Source organism: Tenrec ecaudatus, chromosome 1, assembly GCF_050624435.1.
Source record: "Tenrec ecaudatus isolate mTenEca1 chromosome 1, mTenEca1.hap1, whole genome shotgun sequence".
NCBI lineage: Eukaryota > Metazoa > Chordata > Mammalia > Afrosoricida > Tenrecidae > Tenrec > Tenrec ecaudatus.
Genome location: NC_134530.1, coordinates 22,441,496 through 22,468,717, shown reverse-complemented (window position 1 = coordinate 22,468,717; position 27,222 = coordinate 22,441,496). Strand labels below are relative to the sequence as shown.

At 51.6% G+C, this 27,222-nt stretch overlaps 1 protein-coding gene across 1 annotated transcript in view; it reads right to left on the bottom strand.

The window, feature by feature from the left end:
• Positions 1-23,032, bottom strand: part of NWD1 (NACHT and WD repeat domain containing 1) — a 75,285-nt gene extending 52,253 nt beyond the window's left edge. The window contains 5 exon segments of the mRNA XM_075537763.1: positions 3,773-5,051; positions 10,801-11,098; positions 19,658-19,774; positions 22,953-22,987; positions 22,990-23,032. Of these exon segments, the coding sequence (XP_075393878.1) occupies positions 3,773-5,051; positions 10,801-11,098; positions 19,658-19,774; positions 22,953-22,987; positions 22,990-23,032 (1,772 nt within the window).
• Between the last annotated feature and the right edge of the window lie 4,190 nt (positions 23,033-27,222).

Genomic DNA, 27,222 nt, shown 5'->3' with positions numbered 1-27,222 from the left:
GCCCCCAATAAAATGATTTTAAAAAATAACAAAACTGTTACAATATTAAAAGAGAGAGAGAGAAATCATCACCAGAGGATGCAGGGTTCGATGCCCTTCTGAGGTGAATCGTGTCCCCAGCAAGTAGGTACTGGCTCCGGGCTCTTATACTTGTGGATGTGTTTCTGTTTGGAAATGGGGGGGTTCTTTTGTTATGTGAATGAGGCTACACTAGTGCAGGGTGGATCCTAGACCTGAGCACTTCGGAGCCATCCAAAGCAGAATGGACACAGACCTGCACCTGCAGGGGAAGCAGATGGCAAGGAGCACCCGGCACAGAGGAGCATCGCATAATGCCACGGGGGTCGAAGACACTCGGGAGCACCAAGATCACCAATAGACAGCTGCATGGGGCTTCTAGCCTCCCGATCTGGGAGAGAGTACATTTCTGCTCTTTAAAGTCACCCACTGGGGGTCGTGGTGGTGGCAGTCCCCTAGGACATGCAGACACCCATCAGGGTTAGGGAAGCCCCGGTGGCATAGCGATTATGAGTTGGGCTACGAACAGAAACAGAAAGGTCCTCAGTTTGAAACCACCAGCCACTCCTTGGAAGAAAGATGAGGCTTTCTATCACAAAGAGTTAGTCTTGGAAGTTATCGGCGGCGGGGGGGACAGTTCCAGCCTGTCCTCTAGGATCAGGCTCTGAGCCGGCCTCGACTCAATAGCAGTGAGGCTGAGTTTGTTTGTTTATTTGTTTGTTTGTTTAACCTATAAAATAACCAGCCTGGAGTTTCCAAGCAAACAAAGGCAGACTAGGGATTACTCCAGAATCAGGGAACCCAATGGCACTCAACACTGATGCCCCAGGAGACACAGGGCGAGAGAAAAAGGACCCTGAAGGGCAGTGCGGGGGCAACTGCAGAGCCAGAGGATGAACCACGTTAAAGAACATCGGTGCATCGATGACACATTTCCCGCTGCGGCCTTGTGGGAAGGCGGCCGTCCTTGTTCTGGGGAATGCATGAGGTGTGTGAGTATGTGGTGATGCCTGCAACGAGATCTCAAATGGCTCAGGGAGACACAGAAGCCTATACACAGAGGTAACATTACATAGCCATATACCATACGCTATATGTGTAAACATACTCTATATGCTGTAGTTCACACTATACATGTGCACATACCACACCATATGTGTATCATACTAGTTCTATCCCACGCTGTTTATGTAGATGGGAGTCTTGATAGCATAGTGGTGACGAGTTGGCCTGTTAAGCACAAGGTCGGCAGTTTGAAGCCACCAGCTGCCCTTCAGGAGAAACATGAGGCTCTCTACTCCTGTAAAGAGTCTCTCATGAAATTCAAATATGACAAAGGGGAAAGTAGCAGAGCTAAAACGATGAACACCCAATTGGTAGGAGGCTATGGAGGACGGTGGGAGCCCCAAGCCCATCTGTAGAATAACTAGGTAGATTAAGCTGCTGGCAGATCCCCACTGGCCACAGGCAAAGGTCTCAAACAGCCTTGCTAGCAGACAGAGGTCAACCTAATCTTTTTTTTTTTTTGATTAACCTAATCTTGATTTCGCTGGATCGAATTTGATACTTGGTCAGCTGACCTCCCTATTGACCCAACCTGAATTAGTTCTAGGTGCAAGTATCTCTTGCGTGCTCCATGACAAACATTTCTTCCCTGGCTTTGAAAATATTGATGGTGGTCTTTTCTTTCTTACTCATTATTTGTATTTTTATATTTATGTTTTTACTACTATTGTTTTATCCTTACCACTTTGTTTCACGTTGTCCTTTATTGTTTGCGTTGGGTTTCCCAGTGTGTGAAGCACGGAAGGAGTGCTTGCACAGAGACCATAACTGATGCAGGGTTTGTAGGGCATGTAGTGGTGCGTGGGGGGGAGATAGGGAGATTAAAGGGATTTCAGGGGTGACAGTGAAGGTGGGAGCGGGGAGAGAACACTGGAACGCATAATAATTACACAATTCATTCTAAAGGCTATTTAACCATAGCGGGGGGAGGGGTTCTGAAATTGCCTGTGGTGATGATTGTACAATTCTTCTTGATATAATTGAAGCATTAAATTGTATGATATGTGGATTAGGTGCCGATAAAAATGTAAAAGAAAAACACAGGGAATTCAGGGCAGATGATCCCTTCTGGACCAGGGGTGTGAGTGGTGATACCTGGAGGGTAGAGGGAGAGTGGGTTGGAAAGGGGGAACCGATTACAGGAATCTACATATAACCTCTTCCCTGGGGGACGGACAACAGAAAAGTGGGTGAAGGGAGACGTCGGACAGGGCAAGATATGACAAAATAATAATTTATAAATTATCAAGAGTTCATGAGGGAGGGGGGAGCAGGGAGGGAGGGGAAAATGAGGAGTTGATGCCAGGGGCTTAAGTGGAGAGCAAGTGTTTTGAGAATGATGAGGGCAATGAATGTACAGATGTGCTTTACACAATTGATGTATGTATGGACTATGATAAGAATTATATGAGCCCCTAATAAAAATGATTTTTTTAATGTAAAAGAAAATTTATTTCCATTTAAAATCCAGGTCCTCCTCATAAAATGTATGATTGAACACACACGGGGAACCCACAGGAGCAGTCCCCCCGTCCTACAGGATCACTGTGAGTCAGAATGGACTCGGTGGCTGGGGAGTATCTTTTGAACATACGGAAAGACACCTAGTCAGTACCAATGATTGGCATCCTCACTGAAAGGCTGATGGTTCAAACCCGCCCAGGGTCTGTGCACAAAAGGCCTGGTGAGCTGTAAAGACTGGAGCCAAGAGAACCGTATGGGCCATTGTCCCCTGTAACACATGGGGTCCCCTGCATGAGAATCCTTTTGACAACAGTGAACTTGGTTTTGGGGGAGTGTGTGTGTATGTGTGTGTGCGTGCGTGTGTGTGTGTGTGGTGGGGAGAGAGACAGACAGAGACAGACAGAGAGAGAGAGAGATCAGTGAAAAACCTAGCACAGACATTTCTGGTTCTGGTTCTCCGTCGAGGGCAGTTCTGTCGATCAATGTCTAGAGATATTTGTGGGTACCTCCCCTAAGGGGCAGGGCCGTAAGGTGACCAGATTTTAGCATTGGTAAAGCGGGAAACCAGCGGGACACCATTGATAAAACTCATCCTGGCGAAATAGCCACATGGCAGCCGAAAACCGCATATTCTAGCTTGTCGTGCATTCTTTCCAAAAATTGGTGCTTTTTTAAAATGCTGCAGGACGCGGGAAAAATTGTTTAAAAGTGGGACTTTCCCGCCAAAAGCGGGACGTCTAGTCACCAAAAGATGCTGCTCAGCACCCCACAGCACACAGATGCCCCACCACAGAGGAAGATCCGCCCCCCCAGAGTCCACAGGACTGGGGCTGGGAAACCCTGCAGGCAGAACTTGTTTCCACCACTCGCAATCTTGCATGCTATTTGTTTCAACGCAGAAGAAAAGTTTCCCTTACTCTGTCCTGTGACAAAGTTAGACAACAACATTAAACAGACAAACAGACAAACAATGAAAGACTGATTCAGGGCTGTAATCTGAGGCGCTGTGAGAGGGGAGGGCGGCTGCTTTCCCACAATGCACTGCCAGGCCTTTCTTCCAAGGTACCTCTGGGCAGACTCGAATGGCCAACCTCCCCGTTGGCAGGCGAGCACCACCGGGGGGCTCACGGAAGCCTCCAGACTACAGAGCTCTGGCCCAGAGGCCTCCCACTCAGACACGAATTGTGCTATTCTTTTTTGAATGAGGAAAAAAAAAGAAACTCACCGGGAAGCCACGATGTAGCCCAGCACGTGGGCCACCAGGAGCTGGCCGTGTGTCTGTTCCAGGCGGCTGCACAGCTGGTGCGTGGCCTCCTGGGCCGTGGAGGCCAGAGGGGTGGGCACGGAGTAGGAGGCCCACTTCCGGGCCTCCTCAAAGGCCAGGCGCAGGCGGCCGGGGTGCCCGCACTCTGGCAGGCTGGCCCACAGCAGGTCATGCTGGGTCTTGCTCAGGGTCCTCCTGGCGGCTGCCAGTAGAAGCTCTATCATCTCCCGCCCTTGGTTGGCAGAGAGGGGCTTCACCTCCCAGTAGGCCCCGGGGTCCTGGACGGTCCGACGCACAGTGTCGAGCACCCCGTGTTGCTGCCCCGAGCAGGCTGAGAGGATGAGGTGGACCCTTGGGGGGCACAGCGGGGGTAGCCAGGGGACCCTGCGGGCGCGGTGGACAACAGCGTCCAGGTCATCCAGGGAGTCCAGGAGGATGACGAGGGCCTCGAAGTTTCGGCGAGACACAGTGTGGAGGAGGTGGTGGAAGAACTGGACCACTCTGTTGTGGGCCTCCAAGACCTGGGCGGGTGGCAGCGGCAGCCCAAAGGCCAGGCACACCTGGAAGCAGATGCTCCGGAGCAAGCCGCGGGCATCCGAGCTCACCTGCGAGGTCCCCAGGAGCCGCAGGACGGTGACTGTCTTGTGGCCCAGCAGCCCGGGCACTTGCTCGGCCAGCTTACACATCAGCGCCGTCTTTCCGATGCCTGGGGGGCCGCAAAGCACCAGGGGACTGTGGGGGACACTGTGGCTCTGCCGGAGCCGCTGCCCGAGCTGGGCCAGCAGCTCCCGGCGGCCGCAGAAGATGTGAGTGGCCCCCGCGCCCTGGCTCAGGTGGTGGCGGATGTCCTGGTACAGCCAGTCCAGGTCCCGCGGGGCCGCCTCCAGCTCCCGGAGACGCTCCAGCACCTGGTGGTTGGTCCGGGCCACAAACTGCTCCCCCAGCTCCTTCAGGTACCTGGCATGGGCCTTGTTCTTGGGGTTCACCAGGTCGCGGCTCCACGGCAGGTGGTGGGTCTTGAGAGTGCCGGGGTGTTTTTCGGTGATGCGCCCCTTGAGGCTGCTGAGCAGGCTCTGGGCGTCGGTGTCCAGGCAGCCATCCGGCAGTCTGTCCACCAGCCGCAGCCCGCAATCATCCAGGATGTGCTTGTTGAGGTCCTGGATCTCCCGCAGGAAGACGGTGGCACCCTGGTCCCCGTCCTCCGGGCTCAGCAGGCCTCGCTCCATCTCCCACTCCATGACTGCAAAGGGAGGGGGTGGAAGGTGAAAAGAAGCTTGCTAGGCCCCGTGGAGCCCACTCCCTGGAGTGGGTCCCACCTCCCAACACCGCCCCAACTCACTGCATCCAGTGGAGCCTGACCCCGGCGATCCTACAGGACAGGGTGGAACTGCCCCGTGGCTTTCTGAGACTCAGTCTTAATAGGAGTAGAAAGTCTCATCTTGCTCGGGAAGAGCAGCCTGCGGGTGTGAACTGCTGACTTGCAGTTAAGAGCCCAATGTGAAACCCGCGACACGACTGGGGCTTCTCTTCAACCCCCTTCCAAACCAGAACCAAACTCATGGCCGTGGTCGAGTCGCCGCTGACACGGTGACCCTGAAGGACAGGGTAGAACTGCCCCTGTGAGCGTGCGAGACTGTCATTCTTTGTGGGAGTAGAAAGCCTCCTCTTTCTCCCTTGGAGCAGCTGGCGGTTTTGAACTGCTGACCTTGCGGATCGCAACCCGACCCGTCACCACTACACCTGCAGGGCTCCCTGTTATCATCCTTAAAAAAGAGCTGTGGTCAGGTCAACTCTGCCTCCTGGTGGCCCCGGTGTGTCTGCATCGAAGTGTGCACCGCGGGGTTCTCAGTGGCTGGTTTCTCAATAACAGAGTGCCAGGCCTTTCTTCTGAGGCACCTACGGGTGAATGTGATCCCCCCCATGTTTCTGTCAGCAGCCATACTTTCGCAGCATGTGCACGGCCCAGGGGCTCCCCATTTAGGAACTCTGGTGGTGCCGTCAGGTAACCACAGAGCTGGCTATTCAAATTGCATCTGCCTCTCCTAGGGAGAAAGCTGAGGCTCCTTTTCCCTGTAAAGATGTTTGACCTCGGAAACCCTGTGCAGGGGCTCCGTGAAGTCGGAGCTGACTCGTCCCCCAGCCATGAACAAGAATGACCAAAGGGCGGTGGATGAGTGAGGTCTTGACACTAGTAATGAGCCCGCTGCCGTCTCATAGAGCCCACTCATAGCAGCCCCTGGCAGAGTGACCTCCTTCTTTAAGGACTGGTCCCTCCTGATAACAGGGTCAAGGTCAGTCAGAGGAAGTCTCGCCATCCTCACTTCTAAGGCGCATTCTGGCTGAGCTTCTTCCCGGGTGTTCTTCGGGGCCCTCGAGTCAGCTCCGCCCCTGTCAACCCCAAGCAAGCAGAAAGAAACACTGCCCAGTCCGTGGGAAACAGAACCGCAGAGTGTGGGAAAATTCTCCTATTTTAAGGAGCCGGCGAGACCGAGGCCCTCGTGGAGGGAGGCCTTTATGTTTCTGAGTTGGGGATGAATCCCAGTCACTAACAGTGACTCCCCACTGTGTCCCCCGTAATCATGGCTATCTGTAGATGCTTCCCGCAAGCACGTGGTTGCTACTACACACTTGACGGTCATCTGCTGAAGGTCGTCTGCCATCTAGAGCAATCAGACCACCCCACCCTGCCCGAGACCTTCTGATAAGGATCACGGATTTTTCCCTGGAGAAAAGCTTAGGAACACCCAAGGTCAGGCCAGTTCAGGGTCGGCCAAGGTTACGCTGCCATCTTAACTCTGGCACCTGGCCATCTTGTTACATAGGTACCTTCCTGTTCGGTGTGTGTCCCCAGAACATCCCTACCTGCTGCATGTATGCCTCTCACATACCCCCTGCCTGTCACATATGAGCTTGACTGTATGACGCGGCTGGACTACCCGAGATTATATCAGCCTGTGAGAGAACGCCTTCCTCCTCTCTCTGGTTCCAGATTCCAGGGACGAGATGAGCCCTCACATGCCTTGGCTGATGTTTCTTGAATTCCACTACACAACAGCCCCTTAGACCCACTCAGTTGTCTGAATTCAGAGCGGTCCCCACATCAGTCCTGCACCATCCTCCCAATTGTTTCTAGGCTTACGTCCGCTCTTGCAGCCACTGTATCAATCCATCCCATTGAGGGCCTTCCTCTTGTTCCCTGACCCTCTACCAAGCACATGGTCCTCCTCCAGGGACTGGTCTCTTCTGACAACGTGCCCAACGTGCATGAGACAAGCTGGCACCATCCTCGTCACTGAGGAGCACCCACTCGGCAGTTCTGGTGCACGACATGTGTGTTTGTCCTTTGAGCAGTCCATGGTACCTTCAATATTCAAATGCCTTCATTCCTTATTCAGTGTCCAAATTTCACATGCATGTGGCTTGGGTCAGTCCCCCGTGAGCTCTCAAGGGAGCACCCTTCTGTAAGTCTGCTCCGTACATCCCCGCAGTGACAACGCCACAGTCAAGTGCACACTCTTCCTTCTTCATCGTCCAGCTCTCATGGGCGGACGAGGGCGGTCAAAAGACCACAGGCTTGGACCAGGTGCACCCTTGACACCAAACGAACCATTCTGAGATCTCAGATTCTCCAGAGCCTAGTGCTTGAAGTACGGTGCTGACAAAGAGGACGGAAAGTGCCGTGGCTGTCAGAAGAACAAACAAATCTACCCTGGAAGAGGTACGGTCAGAGCGCTCCTTAGAGGCAAGGCTAGCGAGCCGTCACCTCACGTACTTTGGACAGGTTGTCAGGAGAGACCAGTCCCTGGGGAAGGACGTCGTGCTTGGTAAGGTAGAGGGGCGGTGAACGGGAAAGAAAACAGAGATCCTCAACACTGGACAGATAAATAGTATCATGACAAACACGGAAATATTGAAGCAGCAAAGGATCTCACTTTTATTTGGATTCACAGCCTATGTCCACTGAAGCAGCAGCCAACAAATCCAACGTATAAGACCTTTTCTGTGTGATTTCTCCCAAGTTGTCGCCCCCAAATATGTGCCAAACTTAGCTGCTTGCGAATGACTGTACACTTGGAGGTTATCAGGAGTAGGTCAGGGGTCATTCTCCCTAAGGGTTATCAGCCATCCAGAGCAAGCAGACACCACTGTTTATCCCACAAGTAGGGCCCGCTTCCTTCTGATAAGGATAGTAGTCTGTTCCCTTGTAGGAGACCCCAGAGAGTCAAGCCCACCTAAGGGTGTCCAAGGTTAGGCCTCCATCATGAGTCTAGGGTCCGCCCATCTTGTCACAGGTATCCCTCTAGTCCCTCCCCTTTCTATCATGTGCACACCCCTAGCTCATCCCCTTCCTGTCAGCTTAAGCCTGTCGTACATCCCCTTCCTATGATGTGTATGCCTATTGTACTGCCTCTTCCTGTGACATGTGATTACCTGGAATCATGCCCCTAAGTAGTTATAACCTTTGGTTAGCAATAAAGTTGGGGCTCTCTCTTGCTTTCGCACCCGGGCTCTCCCCACGAGGACCACCAAGCAGGGCTGAGGTGAGCATGCTACCATGACTTGTGTCTGACTCCATTATTCCATTTTCTCCTCTATCTCTCGTGCTCTCTATGACTTTACTGTAACCTTGACTTATTATCGCTGTACAATTGCGCCTACCGGGCCTGTGATGGTTTGTTGGGGCCCTCCATCTCACCCCCCCCCCCGCAGTTTTTAAAAGTATTAAAGATCAAGGATGTCACGTCCAAGGACTGAGCGATTCCTGACCCACGCCAGAGTCCTTTCGAAGGCCTCTTGTGCACAGGAACGGGAGCGCAGGACACTGAATAAGAGACCAAAGAAGAATTGATGCCTTTGAATTCTGGGGGTGGTAAAGAATTTGGATGGGGGAGGGAGGGAAAAAAAAGAGGACCTGATGCAGAGGGCTTAAGTGGAGAGCAAATGCTTTGAGAGTGATTAGGGCAAAGAATGTACGGATGTGCTTTATACAATTGATGTGTGTATATGTGTGGATTGTGATAAGAGTTGTATGAGCCCCTAATAAAATGTTAAAAAAATAAAATGCCATCAATTAAAAAAAAAGAATTTGGATGGTATTGTAGGCGCCCACAAGAACAAACAAATCTGTCTTGGGAGAAGGATCGCCAGAAGGCTCTTTAGACGCGAGGATGACAAGATGTGTCCAGTCTTGGAACATGTTATCAGGAGAGGCCAGACGCTGGAGAAGGACCTCGTGATGGGTACCGTAGAGAGTCAGAACACACGAAGAAGACCCCCAGTCGCTGCAGCAATGGGCTCAAACGTAAGGACAATTGGGACGATGCTGTGGCCCTGGCCGTGTTCGGTCCTGTCGGGCGCAGAATTGCTCTGAGCTGGAAGGGACTCCACAACACCTAACCTCAACAACAACAGGGTCACGGGGTCACCAGCACAGCCTCTTTGGAGGCTGTTATTTTGAAGTAGCAGTCAGACCAAAGAAGTTATTTTTGAAGCAGCTCTGGGCTCGGGAGCAGCTCCCAGCTCTCTGCTGTGAAGCAATCCAGATCCTGGGGGACCAGCTGAGGCCTCAGCGCCAAAGACAAGAGTCACTCAGCAGCCCTCTAAGGAGCCGACACATACACCCCGTCTCCCCGGGAAGGTAATTAACAAGCCCAAGACCGGATCCTTCTCGGACACATTTGGGCGTGAATCAATCCGAGCCCGTCTGGCTGGCTGTGAGACCTCGGGCCAGTCACTTCACCTCTCCGAGTCCCCACGTCACACTCACTACCATCAAGTCAAGTCCAACTCATAGTGACCCCTGTTGGTTTCTGAGGCTGTGGCTGTGGACAGGAGCAGAAAGCCCAGTCTTTCTCCCTCGGAGTTGCTGCTGGTTTCAAACTGCCGACCACTCGGATCACACCCCATTACATAACCATGCCACGACCCGGGCTCCTGGAGCTCACCTGTCAATGTGCCCAAGGCCCATGGAGGGAACGCAGGGCCCGGTGATGATGTTTCAGATTCTGTGCGCCTGAGCCAACCTGACAGTGTAGGGGACCAGCCTCCACCACCCCACAACCGGGGAACTGAATCAGACCCACTCCATGACACTGGTTCCATAGCAGTTGCTTTGCTTGATATTTTGAAGGGTCAAGCGTGTCGTTCAAATTTTGAGATGAGCATACGAATCTCTCCTGCACTGACATTAATAATCCAAACGCCATCGCAGAGCCTCGTTTCTCTCCTGACGGGAGGCAGAGTAATAATGGTTGATGATTGAGAAAGAGCTTTCTGGCAACCAGCCTGGCAGAGGGGAGGTGTGGAGGGTGCGGCGCGAGGGAACAGACTGAACCAGCAGGGAGAGGGGCGCAGAGAGACCTCTTGGTGGGGAAGCTCACAGGGCTGAGAGCTCTGGGCTCAACCACAGGTGCCAGCTCCCACTGGGTGAGTGAGAGCCCCTCTGCCCCTTTCGTGCCTCAGTTTACACCTGGCAGACGCAGGGCAGGTAGACATCTCGCACACAAAGGTGGCCAACCCTGGTTTAACCTTAGGGGCTCCTCAGGGGAAATCAGGTGAGAGCAAATGAAGCCAGATGAGGGCCCCCTGCCTACGAATGCCTGATTTGATCATGAAAATGCCCACCTCCTGGGCACCTCTCATCCCAAGCAGCCCTGGATGGCTGGTCCCCCAAGAGCATGTCCCAGCCCCTTAATGCCTCCCTGAGGAAGCGAAGAAAGTAGGATTCCACCTGGACGAGGCTGAGCGATCTCCTTCCTTGTTCAGAACCGCAGCCTTAGGAGAGGTTTCCAGAGGACATCACTGTGACCTGGTAGTAACCTTGGGTGTTCGTTTGACTAGAGAGTCGGTTTCACACTGACTCCTAGGGGGATTCCTATGACCTCATGGGACCTTACCTGGCCTCACCTAGGTCCTCTTGCCTTCACCTGTTCCCCCCTGGCACTTGCCTACACCTGGCCTTACCTGACCATGGGCCCCCAAAGCCTTACCTGACCGGTAGTATCGATGCCACTGCTCCTGGGTAATCAGGCCCAGCTTCAGGGCTTCCTGGGCCCCAGCTCGCAGGACAGAGATCAGGGGGGCCTCCTCAGGCCCTCGGGCCTCCCCAGCACCCGTGGCCTGCAGCACGTAGGCAGGGGGCACAGCGTTCTCGTCCTTGCGGAAGTGGCGCGCCACCAACTCCAGGTCTCTCGGCCGGGTCGTCAGCTGGGCCCTCAGCGCCTCCCACTCTTTCTCCTCGATCAGTGGGGGGACAGGGCAGGGGCCGTACTGGTCACCGACGAGGGCCTGGGAGAGAGAAACACAGCTTCGAATCTTGGCATGGGCGCCCAGCCTCCAAGGGCACGTGCTCCCCTCAAATGCATTTGGGAGTAGCCGTGATTCCATCGTAGGACTCTCCGCTTCCCACGCGGGAGAGGTGAGTTTGACGGATGCCCAATGCACCCGGCATCCAGCCACCACCTGTCTGTCAGAGGAGGCCTGCATGTTGGGATGATGCTGAGCTGATACCAACAGAGCGTCCACATTAGGGTGGGGCAGGAAAAAAGGCCTGGAGACCAACTTTGACAAATTAGCCTAGTGGAACTCCAAGCATCAAGCAGTCTAATCCACGTGCCATCCTGGGGCTGGTGCAGGGCCGGGCAGCCCACAAGGACAGCAAACAAGTCTAGCAAAGTGCCCCTCCCTGGGGTTGGGTGGACAATTCCACTGAGGGCTGCCATCGGAGACTTGGGAAAGTGCCTGTGTGCAGAGGTGCCTGGGAGGCTGTGACCTCAGAGTGCTTTAAGTTTTTCCTCCGATGGATCCGCCTGCCTCCCTTCCCTGCTACCCAAGCCATCGGCGGTTCGTAAGATCACAGAGACAGGTCAGGTCCTCAGCCTCCTGGGCCTTGGAGCCCATGGGACTGTCAGACAGCAGGGAGTCTCACAAATGTACAGCTGAGAGGCAGACTTGGTGGGGCGGGGTGGGGGGGGGTGAGTCAGAGAAACTCCCCTGAGCCGGGAGTGGGGCCTGAGAATGAATTTTCCGAGCAGAGCCCCTGTGTGCAAAGGCCCTGGGACGGGAGAGGGTGTGTGCAAGGAAGCCAATGGAGACTGGAAGCAGCAACAAGGGGGCATGGGCAGTGGAGGGGGGCAAGACTGCCCCGTGGGGCGAGATTCTGTGCGCCGTGTAAGGCCTTGTGATTTGCGTCCTCACGCCGAAAGTGCCACAGAAACAAAATGAAAACCCACCCTTTGTCTTTGAGTCCCTCGCAGTTCATGGGGACCCCACTTGTCACAGAATGGGACTGCTCCAGAGGCTTCCTAAGGCTGTCCTCTTGACTGAGGAGCCCCGGTGGTGGAGTGGTGACGAGGGGGTCCGCTGACCACTAGGTCAGCAGTTCAAAGCCACCAGCTGCTCTTCAGGTGAACCAGAAAAACCCAAACCCACGGCCATCGAGTCAATGCGAACTCAGAGTGACCCCCGTGGGCTTCTGATGCTGTGCGTGTCGACAGGAGTAGAAAGCCGAGTCTTTCTCCCACGGAGCTGCTGAGGGTTTCGAAGTGCCGACCAGGCAGATTGCAGCCAGACACTACCCAGTCCACCACCATGAGAAGATGTAAAGGGTCCCAGTCCTGGAAACCCGCAGGGGCAGTTCTCTTGTTTTGTAGGGTCTCTGTGAGTCAGAATCGATTTGATTGGCAGTGAGAGAGAGACTCTTTACTGAATCAGAGAGCCAGGCCTTTCTGCAGTGGCACCTTTGCGTCAGTTTACACGATCTTTAGTAGTAGGCTCCTGCAAACCCAGGGACCCACCCAAACCAAACCAAACTCACAGCCGCCCAGTCAATTCCGACTCATAGTGACCCTGCAGAACAGCATAGAACTGCCCCCGTGTGTTTCTGAAGCAGTGACTCTTTAATGGAAGCAGACAGCCTCTTCTTGCTCCCAAGGAACGGCTGATGGGTTTGAACCGCTGACCTTGTGGTTAGCAGCCCAACTCATAGCCCACCGGCCCCCATTTCTGCTCTAACACACTTGGAGAGAACCCAAGTGGAAGGCCAAAGAATAACACCCAGAGAAGCCTAGGGCATCAGGTCAAGGCTAATGCTTAGACTTCGCTCACCAGGAGATGGAAACTGTCACATCTCCCTCTTTCTATTGAGTTGTTCCAGAACATTCTAGGGGCAAGCACCGGGAACTCTGGATAAATAGAATCCTTGAGGAGGGGAGTGTTGACAAGGACCCTGCTCTCTAGGGGCCCTTCCAACAGACCAGCTTCTAGAGGAGGAGGAAGAAATGAGGTTGGACACGGGGAAGCCAGCGCTTGTCTTTGGTTACAAAATGCCCCGCAAAGACAGGCCTGGGAAACAGGAAGCGTTAGCAAGAGGGGGCCTAGGAACCCCAGGAGCAGCTCTCTAGGGCTCTGGAGCTCCTGGTTGCCCAAGAGACACCAAGTCCCTAAAAGGAGGTGCCGTGGGGACCTGCCTCCTGCACGGATGTCTAATGACTTATTTACCTGAAAGTCAAGGTGCCTCTCTAAGGTACACAGTGACTCGGGTTTGTGTGACAAGTCCCCAAACCTGAGTTTCTGACCAAGAATGGTGACTTGGGGGTATCAGGGATGGGGAGGGGGCGGGGAGAGGAAGAGGCTGGGTTCTGAAGGAAAGCTGTTAGTGGAGAGGTCAGGGGATCCTGGGGGATTTGTCCAAACAGCCATTTAGGAATGATGCTCAGGCTCTCCCTCTGGCTGTGCCTGGGGGAAGCTTAGAGCTCATTCTCCAGCCCCCCTGTGACCTGGAAGCCCTGCTGTGCTTTTTGCTGCCTTGCATTTGGGTTGCAAAATCTCATTCCTCCTGGAATTCGTTTTCCTCTTCTCACTCTCGCCCTCTTCAAGCTCAGAGAAAAGACTTCCTCCGCTCCACTGAAACGCAACCAAAGGATCACCAGACTCGTTTGGAACATTCAATTAGAGGACTGGAACATAATTGGGAAAGAGCCACGTAAGCAAGAGCAGAGAGCCCGCCCAAGGTTAGAGCATGTTTGAAAGCAATGACAATGAAACAGTGGCCCCAGCATGAAGAGAGAAACACACAGCAAACAAGCTGAATCAGAGTGGCCCTGCCTGACCTCTGGAAAGCCAGCCGTCAGCAAGGACGCCTCTCAACGCCTCTTCCTAGGGAAGCTTTGCCTCGGTTCTGACCCATGGAAGGAAAGCTCATGGGTTACAGAGAACTGCTCTGTCTTTTCTTGGCTGTTATCTTGACACACACAGATGTGACCAGGCCTTTCTTCCGTGCACTGCTGGGGTGGGTACAGTTGCCATCCTTCTCACACACAAAAAAAGTAATGCCCACCTTGGCAATGAACAATGTTTATAAGCTAGCCCATAATCCAAGCTATAGTACAGGTATCTGCTCTTGCAGCACCCACCCCCCCCGGATTGTTTCAGCACCCCTGGGGGGGTAGCAGTGTAGCCCACTGTAGGGAATATAGGCGACCCCTCTGCTGACTCATAACAACCCTACAGGACAGGGGAGAGCAGCCCCTGTGAGTGTCTGAGATGCTAACTCTCACTGGGACTGGAAAGCCCCATCTTTCTCCAGAAGAGTAGCTGGTGGTTTCAAACTGCTGACCTTGTGGGTTGTAGCCAAACAAGTAACCACTAAGCCACCAGGGCCCCTGATAGGTGAGCAGTCAAGTGAAATCATTTACCCCATATGAGGGGCTCAAGCACAACCACTGTGAGGGCGGCTCAGGGCCAGGTTGCTATGAGTTAGGGACCACAAAATCATGCCTAACCACAACAGCAATTGCTGAAGCCAACAACCCTGGCTACACAGTGGTTCAGCGCTTGGCTGCTCCCCAGAAGGTCATTGGTTCAAGCCTACCAGTCGTTGTATAAGAGAAAAATAAGGTAGTCTGCTTCTGCTAAAAGGAAAAAAAAGAAAAGAAAAGAAACCCAGAGGGGCAGTTACCTCCCATCCCATAGGGTCGCTATGAGTCATAATCAATTTGGGATCATGATGCGTTAGAATCGACTTGACCACAGTGGATGTTGAGTCTCTAAGACAGAGTCTGGTGGTTCAAATGGTGAACAATACCTTCAGCAGCTCACCCAAAGGTTGGCAATGTGAGACCACCTGGAGGTACCGTGGAAGAAAGGCCTGGCGATCGACTTCTGAAAACAATCAGCCATCAAAAACTTTGGAGCCCGGTTCTACTCTGGCATGGCCACGTGTGACGGCTGAGCCATGGAGAGGTGGGTGGTGAGGCTGCAGAGCTGAAGCTGGCCTTTGACGTGACTGGAATGAATGTAAGTTCCAGCATCCACCCGCCTGCAGCTGAGGGTTACCATATTGGCCACAGGGTGGATCGAAGAGAAGTTGGTTGTCATGACAGGGAGCACCCTGCCCTGCGTTCAACCCTGTCTCACAGAGAGGTTCCGCGGCCTTCCCCTGCGCCCTCCCAGCTGCTCACCCCTGCTTGGTGATGGGGGGGTGTTGGCTGAGTGCTTTCTCTACCCTCCCCCTTTGTGTACTACAGGGTCGCCATGAGTCGGAGCCAACACGAAGGCAGTGAGTCTAGTTCGAGTGTATTCACTTGGACAAAGAGCTCTGGTGGTGGACCAGATAATTGCTTCACTGAACACTGAAAGGTCGGTCAGAACTTCAAGCTCACCCCACGGTCCTACAGAATCAAGACCTGGTGATTGGTGCCCGCCAAGACTCAACCACAGAAATTGTAACATCTCACTGCCACACAGGCCGTTCTGACTCCTGGGCACACTGGGGGATGGGGTAGCACTGCCCCTTTGGGCTCTCTGGGCGGTCAGGCTTCAAGGGACCAGAAAACCTTTCTGTTTGTTTGTTTCTTCCGAGCAGCAGCTGGTGAATTCGCACTGCTGACTTTGCAGTGAGCAGTCCAATGCTTAACCCATGGGGCCACCAGGGACCCTCCATAAGGACACCAAAGAACAAAATCCGCTCTCACTGCCTCTGAGTCGCTTTCAACTCCTAGTGACCCTTTAAGACAGGGTGGAATTGTCCTAGAGTTTTCCAAGACCGTAACTCTTTATAGACTCTTTATGGAGCCTCATCTTGCTTCTGGGGAGCAGCTGGTAGCTTCGAACTGCTGACCTTGCCCAGTGAGTAACTGAGACAGACTCGCACTAGCCACTGTCATGCCCTCTTGTTGGCTGGAAAATGACCCACCTCCTTCCCCTCCCATCTTGGAAAGTCCCACTAGTGATTGATTTTAGGATGTACTCTCATGTTCCCAAGATCAGAACATTGTAATTAATAATATTGTACGACTATGTCAGACACAATTAATGTAAGGTTCATAACAAGAGTTGTAAGAGCCCCTAATAAAATGATTTTTAAAATAATAATATTGTTCCTTTTGATGTTGTAACTCAGATATTACTATTTTTATTTTATTAACCAGGATGTTATGATCAGTGCTGGACCCTGTAACACTCACTAACTCTAAAGAATAACAACATTAATTTTGCTTTATGTTTCTGTCCATGATGACTTAAGTTCTAGACAAATGATAAATGAGGTTTTGCCTTTATTTTTTGTTTGTTGAGTTTTTGCCTTTAAAGAGGCACCGAAAGCCTGCTTTTCCCTCGCAAAACTCAAATCTGTGCGCTTGGTACCAAATCCAAGTATAACATTCCCATTGGATGTCATACTTACATATTTCGTTGTAAAGAGCTTTTGATGTAAAAAACAATGTTAGCATAATTGTGTAAGCTACAGTCAGTGGAATCTACTACCATAGTTCTTGTCCGTAAAAGATGGTTACATTATTTTCTAAGAAACAATGGAAACATTGGATAAGTCTTTGAAGTGAATTTTAGTTGTTACTAAGTAATTTAGAAGTTAATCATTTGTTAGTAGAAACCAGTTCAGGGTCCACTCTAAAGTGAACTACCATTATTTCTAAGCACTTAGTGACTGATAGTACATTGTAACCAAGTAAGTTGCCCATGAAATGTCTCAAGTAGCATTAAAAAAAAAAAAAGAGGGACTGAAATGTCCACTTGGGACCCCACTCCAAGAATCACTTTTAGATTCCAGCAGTCCGGTGATAACCAAATAAAGTCTCTTCTAAATTATCAAGACATTTTAGTGGCTGTCACTTATTTGAACCTGCAACATAACCACTATGCCACCAGAACTCATTGCTTGAAAATCTAGAAAATCCTGTGAGGAATTTCGGCTTTGTTCCTGTGGATCGAAATCAACCTGATGGCGTGGAACAATAATACTGACAACATACTCTAAGATAAAGATCACCAAATGTATTCTGTGAAGAGCCAAGTCGTACGTGGGAGACTGAGAACTGGGAAGAGAGAATATATCAGCAAGTTCTCTATGCTCGCATTGTAAGGAGTCTGAGGGGCAGATTCTGATGGAGGGAGGCCTTTCCTCATGGGTTGGAGATGCATCCGGTGACATTCTCCTAACTAAAGTTATTCCCCACAATGCCCTCCCCCCAATAATGCCAATTTTAAGGTGCTGCTTGCAAGCACAGGGTTTATTACTATACCCTTTAAAAAAAATTTTAGGAGATTACTATGCTCTTAAAGGTTATCTGCCTGAAGGTTACCTGCCATCAAAAGCAACCAGGCCATCTAACCCTAAATATGGCCCACTCCCTTCTGAGAAGGATCGTAGATGGTTCCCCTGGAGAAGAGCTCAGGCACACTCAAGGTCAAGCCAGTTCAGAGATGGCCAAGGCTAGGCAACATCTAACTCTAGAACCTGCCCGTCTTGTTCCATATGCACCTTCCTGTCACCTGTCCCAACTACTCAGCTCAGGGGTGGTTTCCGGAAAGCAGCCAGCAGTAGCATTTGCATGACTGAGTGTGGCTCTGTACCTATAAGGTTGATTGTCAGTAACAAGCAGGGCCCAGAATGCCCATGGGCTCTAAGATTTGTGACTCAAAATGGCATCCTTCTTTGACCTTGGAATGTCTCTCAATAGTAATAGACCAAACTGCTCGTTGTGGGGTTCAGGTTGTTTTGGGGACAGAGGGAGGCAAGCTGGGAAGCTGGGAAGAGAGAAAAGACATTTAATAATGTAGAAAAATTGGCCTCGCCTAGGATGGGAGGAAGGATTTCCAGTGGCACAATCAAGTAAGCACTCAGCTGGGGTTTTTTTATGTGGGACCCAAGTGAGTTTTTATTTATTTATTTATTTTTAAATCATTTTATTAGGGGCTCATACAACTATTATCACAATCCATACATACATCAATTGTGTAAAGCACATTTGTACATTCATTGCCCTCATCATTCTCAAAACATCTGCTCTCCACTTAAACCCTTGGTATCAGCTCCTCATTTTTCCCCTCCCTCCCCCCTCATGAGCCCTTGATAATTTATAAATTATTATTTTGTCATATCTTGCCCTGTCTGATGTCTCCCTTCACCCATTTTCCTGTTGTCCATCCCCCCGGGAGGAGGTCACATGTAGATTCTTGTAATCGGTTCCCTCTTTCCAACCCATTCTCCCTCTACCCTCCCAGTATTGCCACTCACACCCCTGGTCCTGAAGGTATCACCCACCCTGGATTCCCTGTGTTTCCAGTTCCTATCTGTACCAGTGTACATGCTCTGGTCTATCCAGACTTGCAAGATACAATTCGGATCATGACAGTGGGGTTTGGGGGAAGCATTTAGGAACTAGAGGAAAGTTGTATTTTTCATCGTTGCTACATCGCACCTTAACTGACTCATCTCCTCCCCTAGACCCCTCTGCAAGGTAATCTCAAGTGGCTGACAAATTGGGCTTTGGGTCTCCACTCTGCACAACCCCCTCATTCACTACGGTAAGATTATTTTTGTTCTGATGATGCCTGATACCTGATCCCTTCGACACCTCGTGATCACACAGGCTGGTGTGCTTCTTCCATGTGGGCTTTGTTGCTTCTGAGCTAGATGGCTGCTTGTTTACCTTCAAGCCTTTAAGACCCCAGACTCTACACCTTTTGATAGCCGGGCACCATCAGCTTTCTTCAGCACTCAGCTGTTAATTGAAAGTTGGGTAGTTCAAAAAACAAACAAAAAAGAAAGTTCAGTAGTTCAAACCCACCACGAGGCACCACAGGAGAAAGACCTGGTGGTAGGTTTTTGTAAATATCACAGGCAAGAAATGCCTATGGGGAAGTTCTTCTCTGTCCTGTGAATGGCTCTCAGCCAAAAAACAACTCAACCACACCCAACAAGAGCAGCAACAGGATGGAGAAGGGCATGTCTCTGAGGTCGGCTCCCTTCAGGGCAGGAAACCTGCTGGTGATCCCAGTGGGAATATGGAGGAAAAACAAAACAAAATTCAGTGGGAGTCCACCTTCTCTAGGGCTTTCTGGGATCCCAATGTGAATAGGACCAGGTGTACCTCAAACTCTTAAAATTCTTCCCAGCTTTTACCGATCCACTCTCCAGCATTCATCCTGATTCTAATGGCCTGCAAAGGACTGAACTCCAGCCAGCCCAGCAGGAAAAGAGTGCTGTGATCAATTAGTGATGTCTGCCTGGGTGAGAAGAGCTGTAGTGGTTTAGTGTGCTACATGAATCACAAGGTCAGTAATTCCGACCTACCAGCGGCTCTGCAAGAGGAAAAGGAGGCTTTCTGTCCTCATAAAGATTTACAGCCTCAGAAAATGGCAAGGGTAGCCCTTCTTTGTCCTATAGAGTCCTTATGCGTTGGAATAAACTCCGCAGCCTTGAGGAGGACTATTCCTTTTGGATAGCCAGGGCGAGGCTATAATGGCTGGGTATAATAGTGAACATGCTGGTTCACTGGTGATGGAAACAAGAAGTGAGAGCGAACCCATCCCTCCCATGAAACTCACCACAAAAGCCGGCCCAATCGATGCTCTCCGACACCGGTCAATCTCCTCCAGGCAGAGTTCCGTGGTCATGTGGTCAGTGGCCTCGCTGTTCCGAATACCCCACCTCAGGTCAACGACCTGAGGATTACAGCCATGGGTTTGTCAGGGAGGTAAAATGCTGGGTGATTTGTTTGTTTCCAACTTCCTTTGACAAAGGTAGAATGGCTGCTTCAGCGCCTTTTGACAACCCCTTCCCAAAGAGGGGCCATCTGGACTGAAGGAACCTGAGCAAAACCTGCTGCCCCAGTGCAATCTTGAGAAAAAACATCAGGGAGACAGCGATTGAAGGCCATTCTTTAGGGTCCCTGACCCCTCCTCCTCACAAAGCCCATGGCTGTGACCCATGAGGAAGAAACCATCACAGCCTGGGGAAACAGGACAGCTAAATGTCATGGGGTGCCCTAGGTGGGATCCTAGACCAGAAAAAAAAATGGCACGGTTGGAGACACTGAGGGAATAGGAACAATGTTCAGAGTTTAGTTGATAGCAACGCACCCTATAGGGTGCCGTTAACCCCCGTATGTGACCCTTTGCTTGGGTTCTTTGGAAAACAGCTTGAGGGGTATTTCCCCCAAGCCCTGAGTACTTACCTTTGCCCAATTCTCTACCCTGGAGCGTTTGTTACTTTCATTGATATTTCTTATGTAAAACGTAAACACTTTGTGGTTTGATACTTCTTATCTGGCCCTGGACTACAGCCTGCCCTGTAATCGGGCTGCACCTTGCAGGGATTGGTCAAGAGACTTTGCAAGTGAAGTGACTCCAGGCCATGCAAATAAAGTCCCTATGGCCTACTATGTGAATGAAGTGTCCGTGGTCTACCAGAGGGGGATTGGTAGGCTCACAGTCCTGTGAGAGATCCATACCTTGAGATGGATGAGGCATTTTGTATATATGCAGCCAACTCCACAGAGGTTTTTTGTTTTTTCAGAAAGGAAGCAGGCATAAGGGGAACAATGGAAAGAGAAGAAGCAGAGAGTCCGTGCCCACCCAGGGATGCCAAAAAAAAAAAAAAATAAGAAGAAGATAGAAGAGGGGAAAGGAACCTTCTATAAGAGCTGTCACACAGGTCAAGACTGGTAACGCTAAGACAGCAATAGGCCTGGAAGGGGTTCTGTGGCCAAGCTGGTGGTGACAGCAGTGCCTAGGGGAGCCTGTCCCAGGGGGGCCAAAGGTATGTCTACATGGCCAAGATAGGGTATGGGAGGGGGGCATGCAGAGAAGCACAGAGAGAGCTGCCCTGCCCTGAAGAAGTTAGGTTTGCTCTTTCTTGGGGGAAGGCTTCCAGACTTTGCTCCATCTTCCTGATTCTGAATTGTACCCCTTCAGTTAATGAAGCCCTGCCTGCGAGAATCCTCTGTGAGTACCATGTGACCATCGCAACAGATCATCAGCCCAGCAGGAGGGTAACAGGGGTCAAGACTGGTCCAAGTTAAGAGAATTAGGGGGCGGGGAGTGACTTCCCCCTTCGAGGGATCAGCCTTGGGCTCATTTTCATTCACAGGATTGACACACAGCCCCCCACCCCCAGCTGAAGTTTGATGGGTTCTACTCCACTGCTGTTTCCATTTCCATTTCACACCCTCCTGCAAAAACCATTCAGCAATACAAGAGTGGCTTGTCTCTGCCGAGTGGCTGCAGGGAAGCTGACCCTGACTCACGGGTGACCCAGACACGCAGGGTAGAACTGTGGCCCCTGGGCTTCGGCCCCTGGGCTTCTCATGCCTGTGACCTTTCAGAAGCAGATGCCAGGCCTTTGTTCCACAGCACCTCTAAGTGGGATTGAACCATCAAATTGGTGGTTAATCACCAATTTGAGCACGTAACCATTTGTACCACCCAGGGACTCCCAATAATATGAGCTAAAGTTCGTTTCTTAGTGGTGACTAATGTTCCGTGGTCATCTAACAAACAAACAACCAAAGTCACTGCCATTGAATCGATTCCAGCTTATGAGTATGGTGACCCTATAGGGCAGAGCAGAACTGCTCCGGTGAGTTTTCGAGACTACAAGTCTTTAGAGGAGTAGAAAGCCCCCTCTTTCTCCTGAGGAGCGGCTGGTGGTTTCAAACTGCTGGCTTTTGCAGTTTGCAGCCCAATGTGTAACCACCATCCCACCAGGGCTGTGGGCATCTAAGATGCCGACATTAGAGGAAACTGGATGTCTGATGAAGCCCTGATGGCATAGATGGTTGGTTACATGTTGGGCTGATAACCACAAGGTCGGCGGTTCAGACCTACCAGCAGTTTCACAGGTGAAAGATGAGACTGCCGCCTGTGTGAATATTTAAAGTCTCAGAAACCCAAGGGGACAACTTTACTCTGTCTAATGGGGCCGCTGTGAGTTGAAATGGACTCCGTGGCAGAGGGTGACTGGGGTCTCTGATATACAAGAACTCGTTACCATCGGGCAACTTTTCCATAAAGTTAAAGCAGGTTCCTTAATAGAAAGCTTCTCTGAACACAGAATTCTGAACGTGTTGTATGCTGCTGTTTCTCTATAAAGAAGTTGGCTGTTTTCTAACTCTTCCTTTTTCAGACAAGGACATGTCCACATTTGTTCCCAGCGTTGTTTTTACAGAGGGGACAGTGTCCTTTCGCGGAGAACGGCCCAAGCACGGTTTCTTGGGCAACCGCATGCCTGCGAGCAGACGGAGCAGAATGGCCTGACTCGAGAAAGCTAAGCTGACCCCGTGGCTGGCTGGGATGACGGAGGACATTCCGACTGGTCCTGCCCCCCTAAATTCTGCAGCCCGGACAGAAAGACAGACATTCCAGAATAAGAGGGCAGCCGTATGAGCGAGGCAGGAGGGAGAAGGGGGTGGAGAGGCAGCTACTGGAACCTTGGAGCCTCGGTCCCTGGTATTGGCTGCCTCATGGTACTCGTGTGGACATGGGAAAGCACAGTAGATGTTTTATCAGTTCTCAGGATGCCTGTTTCCCCTTCTTAAAAAGCCCATTGCTGAGCACTGACCTGGGGCCTGGGGGGCCATGTGTGCGTCTGAGTGAACTGGAGTAAAACTGGACAAGGGCCCTGCGGGTTCTGACTGCTGCCTCCTGGTTTGCTGGCCACTCATGACCACTGGGTCTTCCTGGGTCTTCTTGGCTGCTTCCTCAGGAAGCAGGTAACCAGGTCTTTCTTCCACGGTGCCACTGGGTGAGTTCAGCGCCCTGCCTTTCCAGTAGCTGTAGAGCACTTAACCATTGCGCTACCAGGGCGCCCTGCTGGCATTTGAGGGGGTGGGCAGACTCTTACCTCAAACATCAGGCCGTGCTTCCGGCAGAAGGTTTGCACTTCTGGGTAGGCGGAGTTCTGCAGGGCTTCCCGCTCTGCATCCATATCTGCAAGGAATTGCACCAAAGCCGTGAGGGTCCGCTGAAAGCCCCAGGACGAGGGCTTGCCCATGGCTCTAGCTTCAGCCCCCTTCACCTCCACCAAGCCTGGTCCGTGCCCTCGAACCCTCGGAGAGTGTGAGGTCGACGCCCAGAGACCAGCTCTGCTGGCTGACCCGGGGCTCCTGGTGCTGCCTTAGCAGTTCTGCATCCAGGAGAATGCTTTGCTGTTGGGCCAGCCAAGCTGGTGGGTCCCACTAAGTGAAGGCTGCCAGGTGAAATTCATGACACCATTGCAGCACATTTCAGACAAGCCATCATTTGAAACATGTGTACCCCCCAACCTGTGGATGCACTCGCAGGCCCAGTAGACAGTTCATAAAGTGGCAGCAGGAGTATATCCTAGGACACGCACTATGTTGAGACATTTGCATTTCAGAGAAGCCCAGTGATAATTTGTATTTCAGAACACACATCATTGTGAGCCTAAGGAGAAAAGGGTTAAAGAGTGAAGATGTCCCTTTGAAGACGAAGGCGTGGGCCCAGCCATTGTATTTGCAGTGACCTCATGTGCGTGGGAAAGTTGGACACTGAATAAGCAAACCCTGCGGCGGAATCGATGCATTTGAAGGATGGGGCTGGAGACGACTCCTGAAAGTCCCACGGCCCGCCGAAAGGACCCACACATTTGTCTGGGACGAAGTGCAGCCAGCAGGCTCCTCAGAGGCAAGGATGGCGGGGCCTCCCCTCACGTCCTTTGGACGCGTGCTCAGGAGAGACCAGTTCCTGGAGAAGGACATCATGCTTGGTCAAGTCGAGGGGCTGCGCAAGAGAGGAAGCCCCTTGAGGAGACGGGGGACACCGCGGCTGCCACCACAGGCTGGCACAGAAGAGCAACGGCCAGGATGGCTCCGGGCCGCGCAGCATTGTGTCCTGCTTTGTGAGGCAGAGCCCACTGGACAGCACCCAACAACGCGTCCCAGTCCATGTGGAATTTGGACAGCGCTGCATTTCAGACTCCCTTGAACTGGCATTTCCGAGAAATAGCAGTCATTTCTTTAGAGTCCCTCAGTCCCATTCTGTGCAGTATTTGAGTACGGCTTCAGCTAGTTGGGTGTTCTCCCGTAGATTCCCACCCAGTGTGCGACAGACCAAACATTGCCCGGTCCTGTGCCAGCCTCGAAATCATTGCTAAGTCTGAGCCCGTTCTTACAGCTCCCAGGTCCCTCCATCTCCAAGAGGGTCTCCCTCTGTGCGGTCCTCTCCTGTACAAAGCAGGCTGTCCCCGTAAATGTATGGTTCAAATAAATGGTTGGCATAATAGGTGCCCCGCCCCCACGGCATTTCTGCAAAGCTGCATGTCAGATAAACCTAGATACATTTGCATTTGAGATAAACCTTAACGGTTTTTTTAGCATATGTACATCCCAGCCCTGGTGGAATGGTGGTTTATGCACTGGACTGTTAACTGCAAAGTCAGCAGGTCGAAGCCACCATGGGAACAAGGTGAGGCTTTCTACTCCCATAAAGAGTGATGGCTCTACCCTATCCTACAGGGTCAGTTCTACCCCGTCCTACAGGGTCAATTCTACCCCGTCCTACAGGGTCAGCTCTACCCCGTCCTATAGGGTCAACTCTACCCCATCCTACAGGGTCAGTTCTACCCCGTCCTACAGGGTCAGCTCTACCCCGTCCTACAGGGTCAGCTCTACCCCGTCCTACAGGGTCAGCTCTACCCCATCCTACAGGGTCAGTTCTACCCCGTCCTACAGGGTCAGTTCTACCCCGTCCTACAGGGTCAGCTCTACCCCGTCCTACAGGGTCAGCTCTACCCCGTCCTACAGGGTCAGCTCTACCCCGTCCTACAGGGTCAGCTCTACCCCATCCTACAGGGTCAGCTCTACCCCGTCCTACAGGGTCAGTTCTACCCCGTCCTACAGGGTCAGCTCTACCCTATCCTACAGGGTCAGCTCTACCCCGTCCTACAGGGTCAGCTCTACCCCGTCCTACAGGGTCAGTTCTACCCCGTCCTACAGGGTCAGTTCTACCCCATCCTACAGGGTCAGTTCTACCCCGTCCTACAGGGTCAGCTCTACCCCGTCCTACAGGGTCAGTTCTACCCTGTCCTACAGGGTCAGTTCTACCCTGTTCTATAGGGTCACTGGGAGTCAGAACTGACTTGATGGCAGGGAGCTTGGCTTTGGTTTTTAGGTTCCAGCCCAGACAACATTTGGGATATGCTTATAAGCAAGAATGATTCATAATTTCACCAAAATGCAAATTTAATGGAGCACTCTCGTTCTGTGGGAGTTTTCTGTGTTTGTTGGGCTTTCATTTTTTTTATGCACTTGCTAAATCCGGCCAGCGTGCTGAGTTAACCTGGCTTCCAACATCCTCTCCATCACTGACTCCATTGTGTGGGAAATAGCAGGGTCGCCTTGGTTTCCCCTCTCCGTAAAGCCTCTAACTCAGCAGAAGCTGTAAACATCCCAAGGTCAGAGGCCTGGGCTTGCTCTGGTCTCTATTCAGCCCTTGGGGCTCAGTCGTGGGGCTCCGTTAGGGGTGCTCGGGTCCCTGAAGGTTGTGGGTTGTTGCTGCTCGATGGATTCTGATGCCCAGGGATCCTGCATGTGCAGATCACCAGTCCTTTCTTCCAAGGCACCTTCCCCACCAAACTCACCGCCCTCAAGTCAGTTCCAACTTTCAGCAACCCTAGAGGACAGTGCGTGACTGCCCCTGGGGGTTTTTAGGCTGTAAGTCTTTATGGGAGTAGCAAGCCTCATCTTTCCTGAGAGCGGCTGGTGGATTCAAACTACTGACCTTGCAGTTAGTAGCCAAACCCCAAAGCCAATCGCCATTGGGTCAAGTCTGGCTCACAGTGACCCCAAAAGATAGAGTAGGGCTGCTCCCAGAATTTTGGAGGCGGCAACCCCTTATGGGAGGAACTAGCCTCACCGCACTCCTGCGGAACCGCCGACCTGGGCCGAGCAGCTCTGCGTGCCATTGCGGTGCCTCCGGAGCTCCCCGGAGACTGAGCTACAGTCAAGATGAAACTTTTATGTTCACGGGACAATTGCTTATTCAATACTCGATTTTTTTTTTTTTTTTGGCCGTGGTCTGGAAGGAAACCCAAAATTCCTTTGAGGTAATACATATGGATACAATCCTGTTTGGGAATAGGGTTTTTGTTATGTTAATGGGCCCTGGCATCTAACCCTAACTTCATCTGGGTTCCAAAGGGTAATCTGGACATCACCAGAAGCAAGCATGGACAGGGAGAGAGGGGGACGGATGGGACAAAAGCACAGGTGCAGGTTGCGGGAAGACTGGGGCTGCAGAAGCTGAGCAAAGGGCTTTTTCCAGGCTGACCAAGAGAGCCTTTCCCTGTGGCCGCCAGCCTGAGTTCTAACTTCTAGCCTCCTGAACTGTGAGGAAATAAATGTCTGTTCATTAAAATCACCCCATTGCCCATAAGCGGATAAAGAGAGTATGCTACATAGACACAATGGGATATTACACAATGTTCAGGAGTAATGAGGAGTTTAGGAAATACCTCCGAACCTGGAGGACGTGATGGGGAGAAATATAATTCCATTTTAAAAAGGACAAATACTGTATACAACCACTAGTGTAACAAGTCATGAGAAGGCTTGCATACGGGAAGAAGCATCATTTGATAGCTACCCAGGATGCTATTTTGAGGACCAAGGCCCTCCTGATTCAAGTAATGATATTTTCCATTGCCTCCTATGCACGTGGAAGTTGGACCTTGAATAAGGAAGACCGCAGAACAGCAGTAACATCACCTCATCACTTATAGGTGGGTACTCAGATAGACAAGCCAGCTGAACAGGTGTGGGAAGGCGATGGGATTTCGCCCATGAATACAGCTAGGTTTGGCAGAGGATCGTTCTGCATGCAGATTTTATACATGCTGCAAACAGATTCATGCACGCAAGCACAGTTGTGGACACTTTTAGTACTAACCACATGCCCTACAGGACCAAATCATTGGGCTTGTGGATTTAGGACCACAGCCCTGGGAGACACATAGATCATTTGGCATAAACACACACACACACACACACACACAATATCAAATCACTTGCTGGTGAACATCAAGGATTGCAGCCTGCAGTATGGATCACAATGCCAATATAAAGAAAACCAACATCCTTGCAACTGGACGGGTA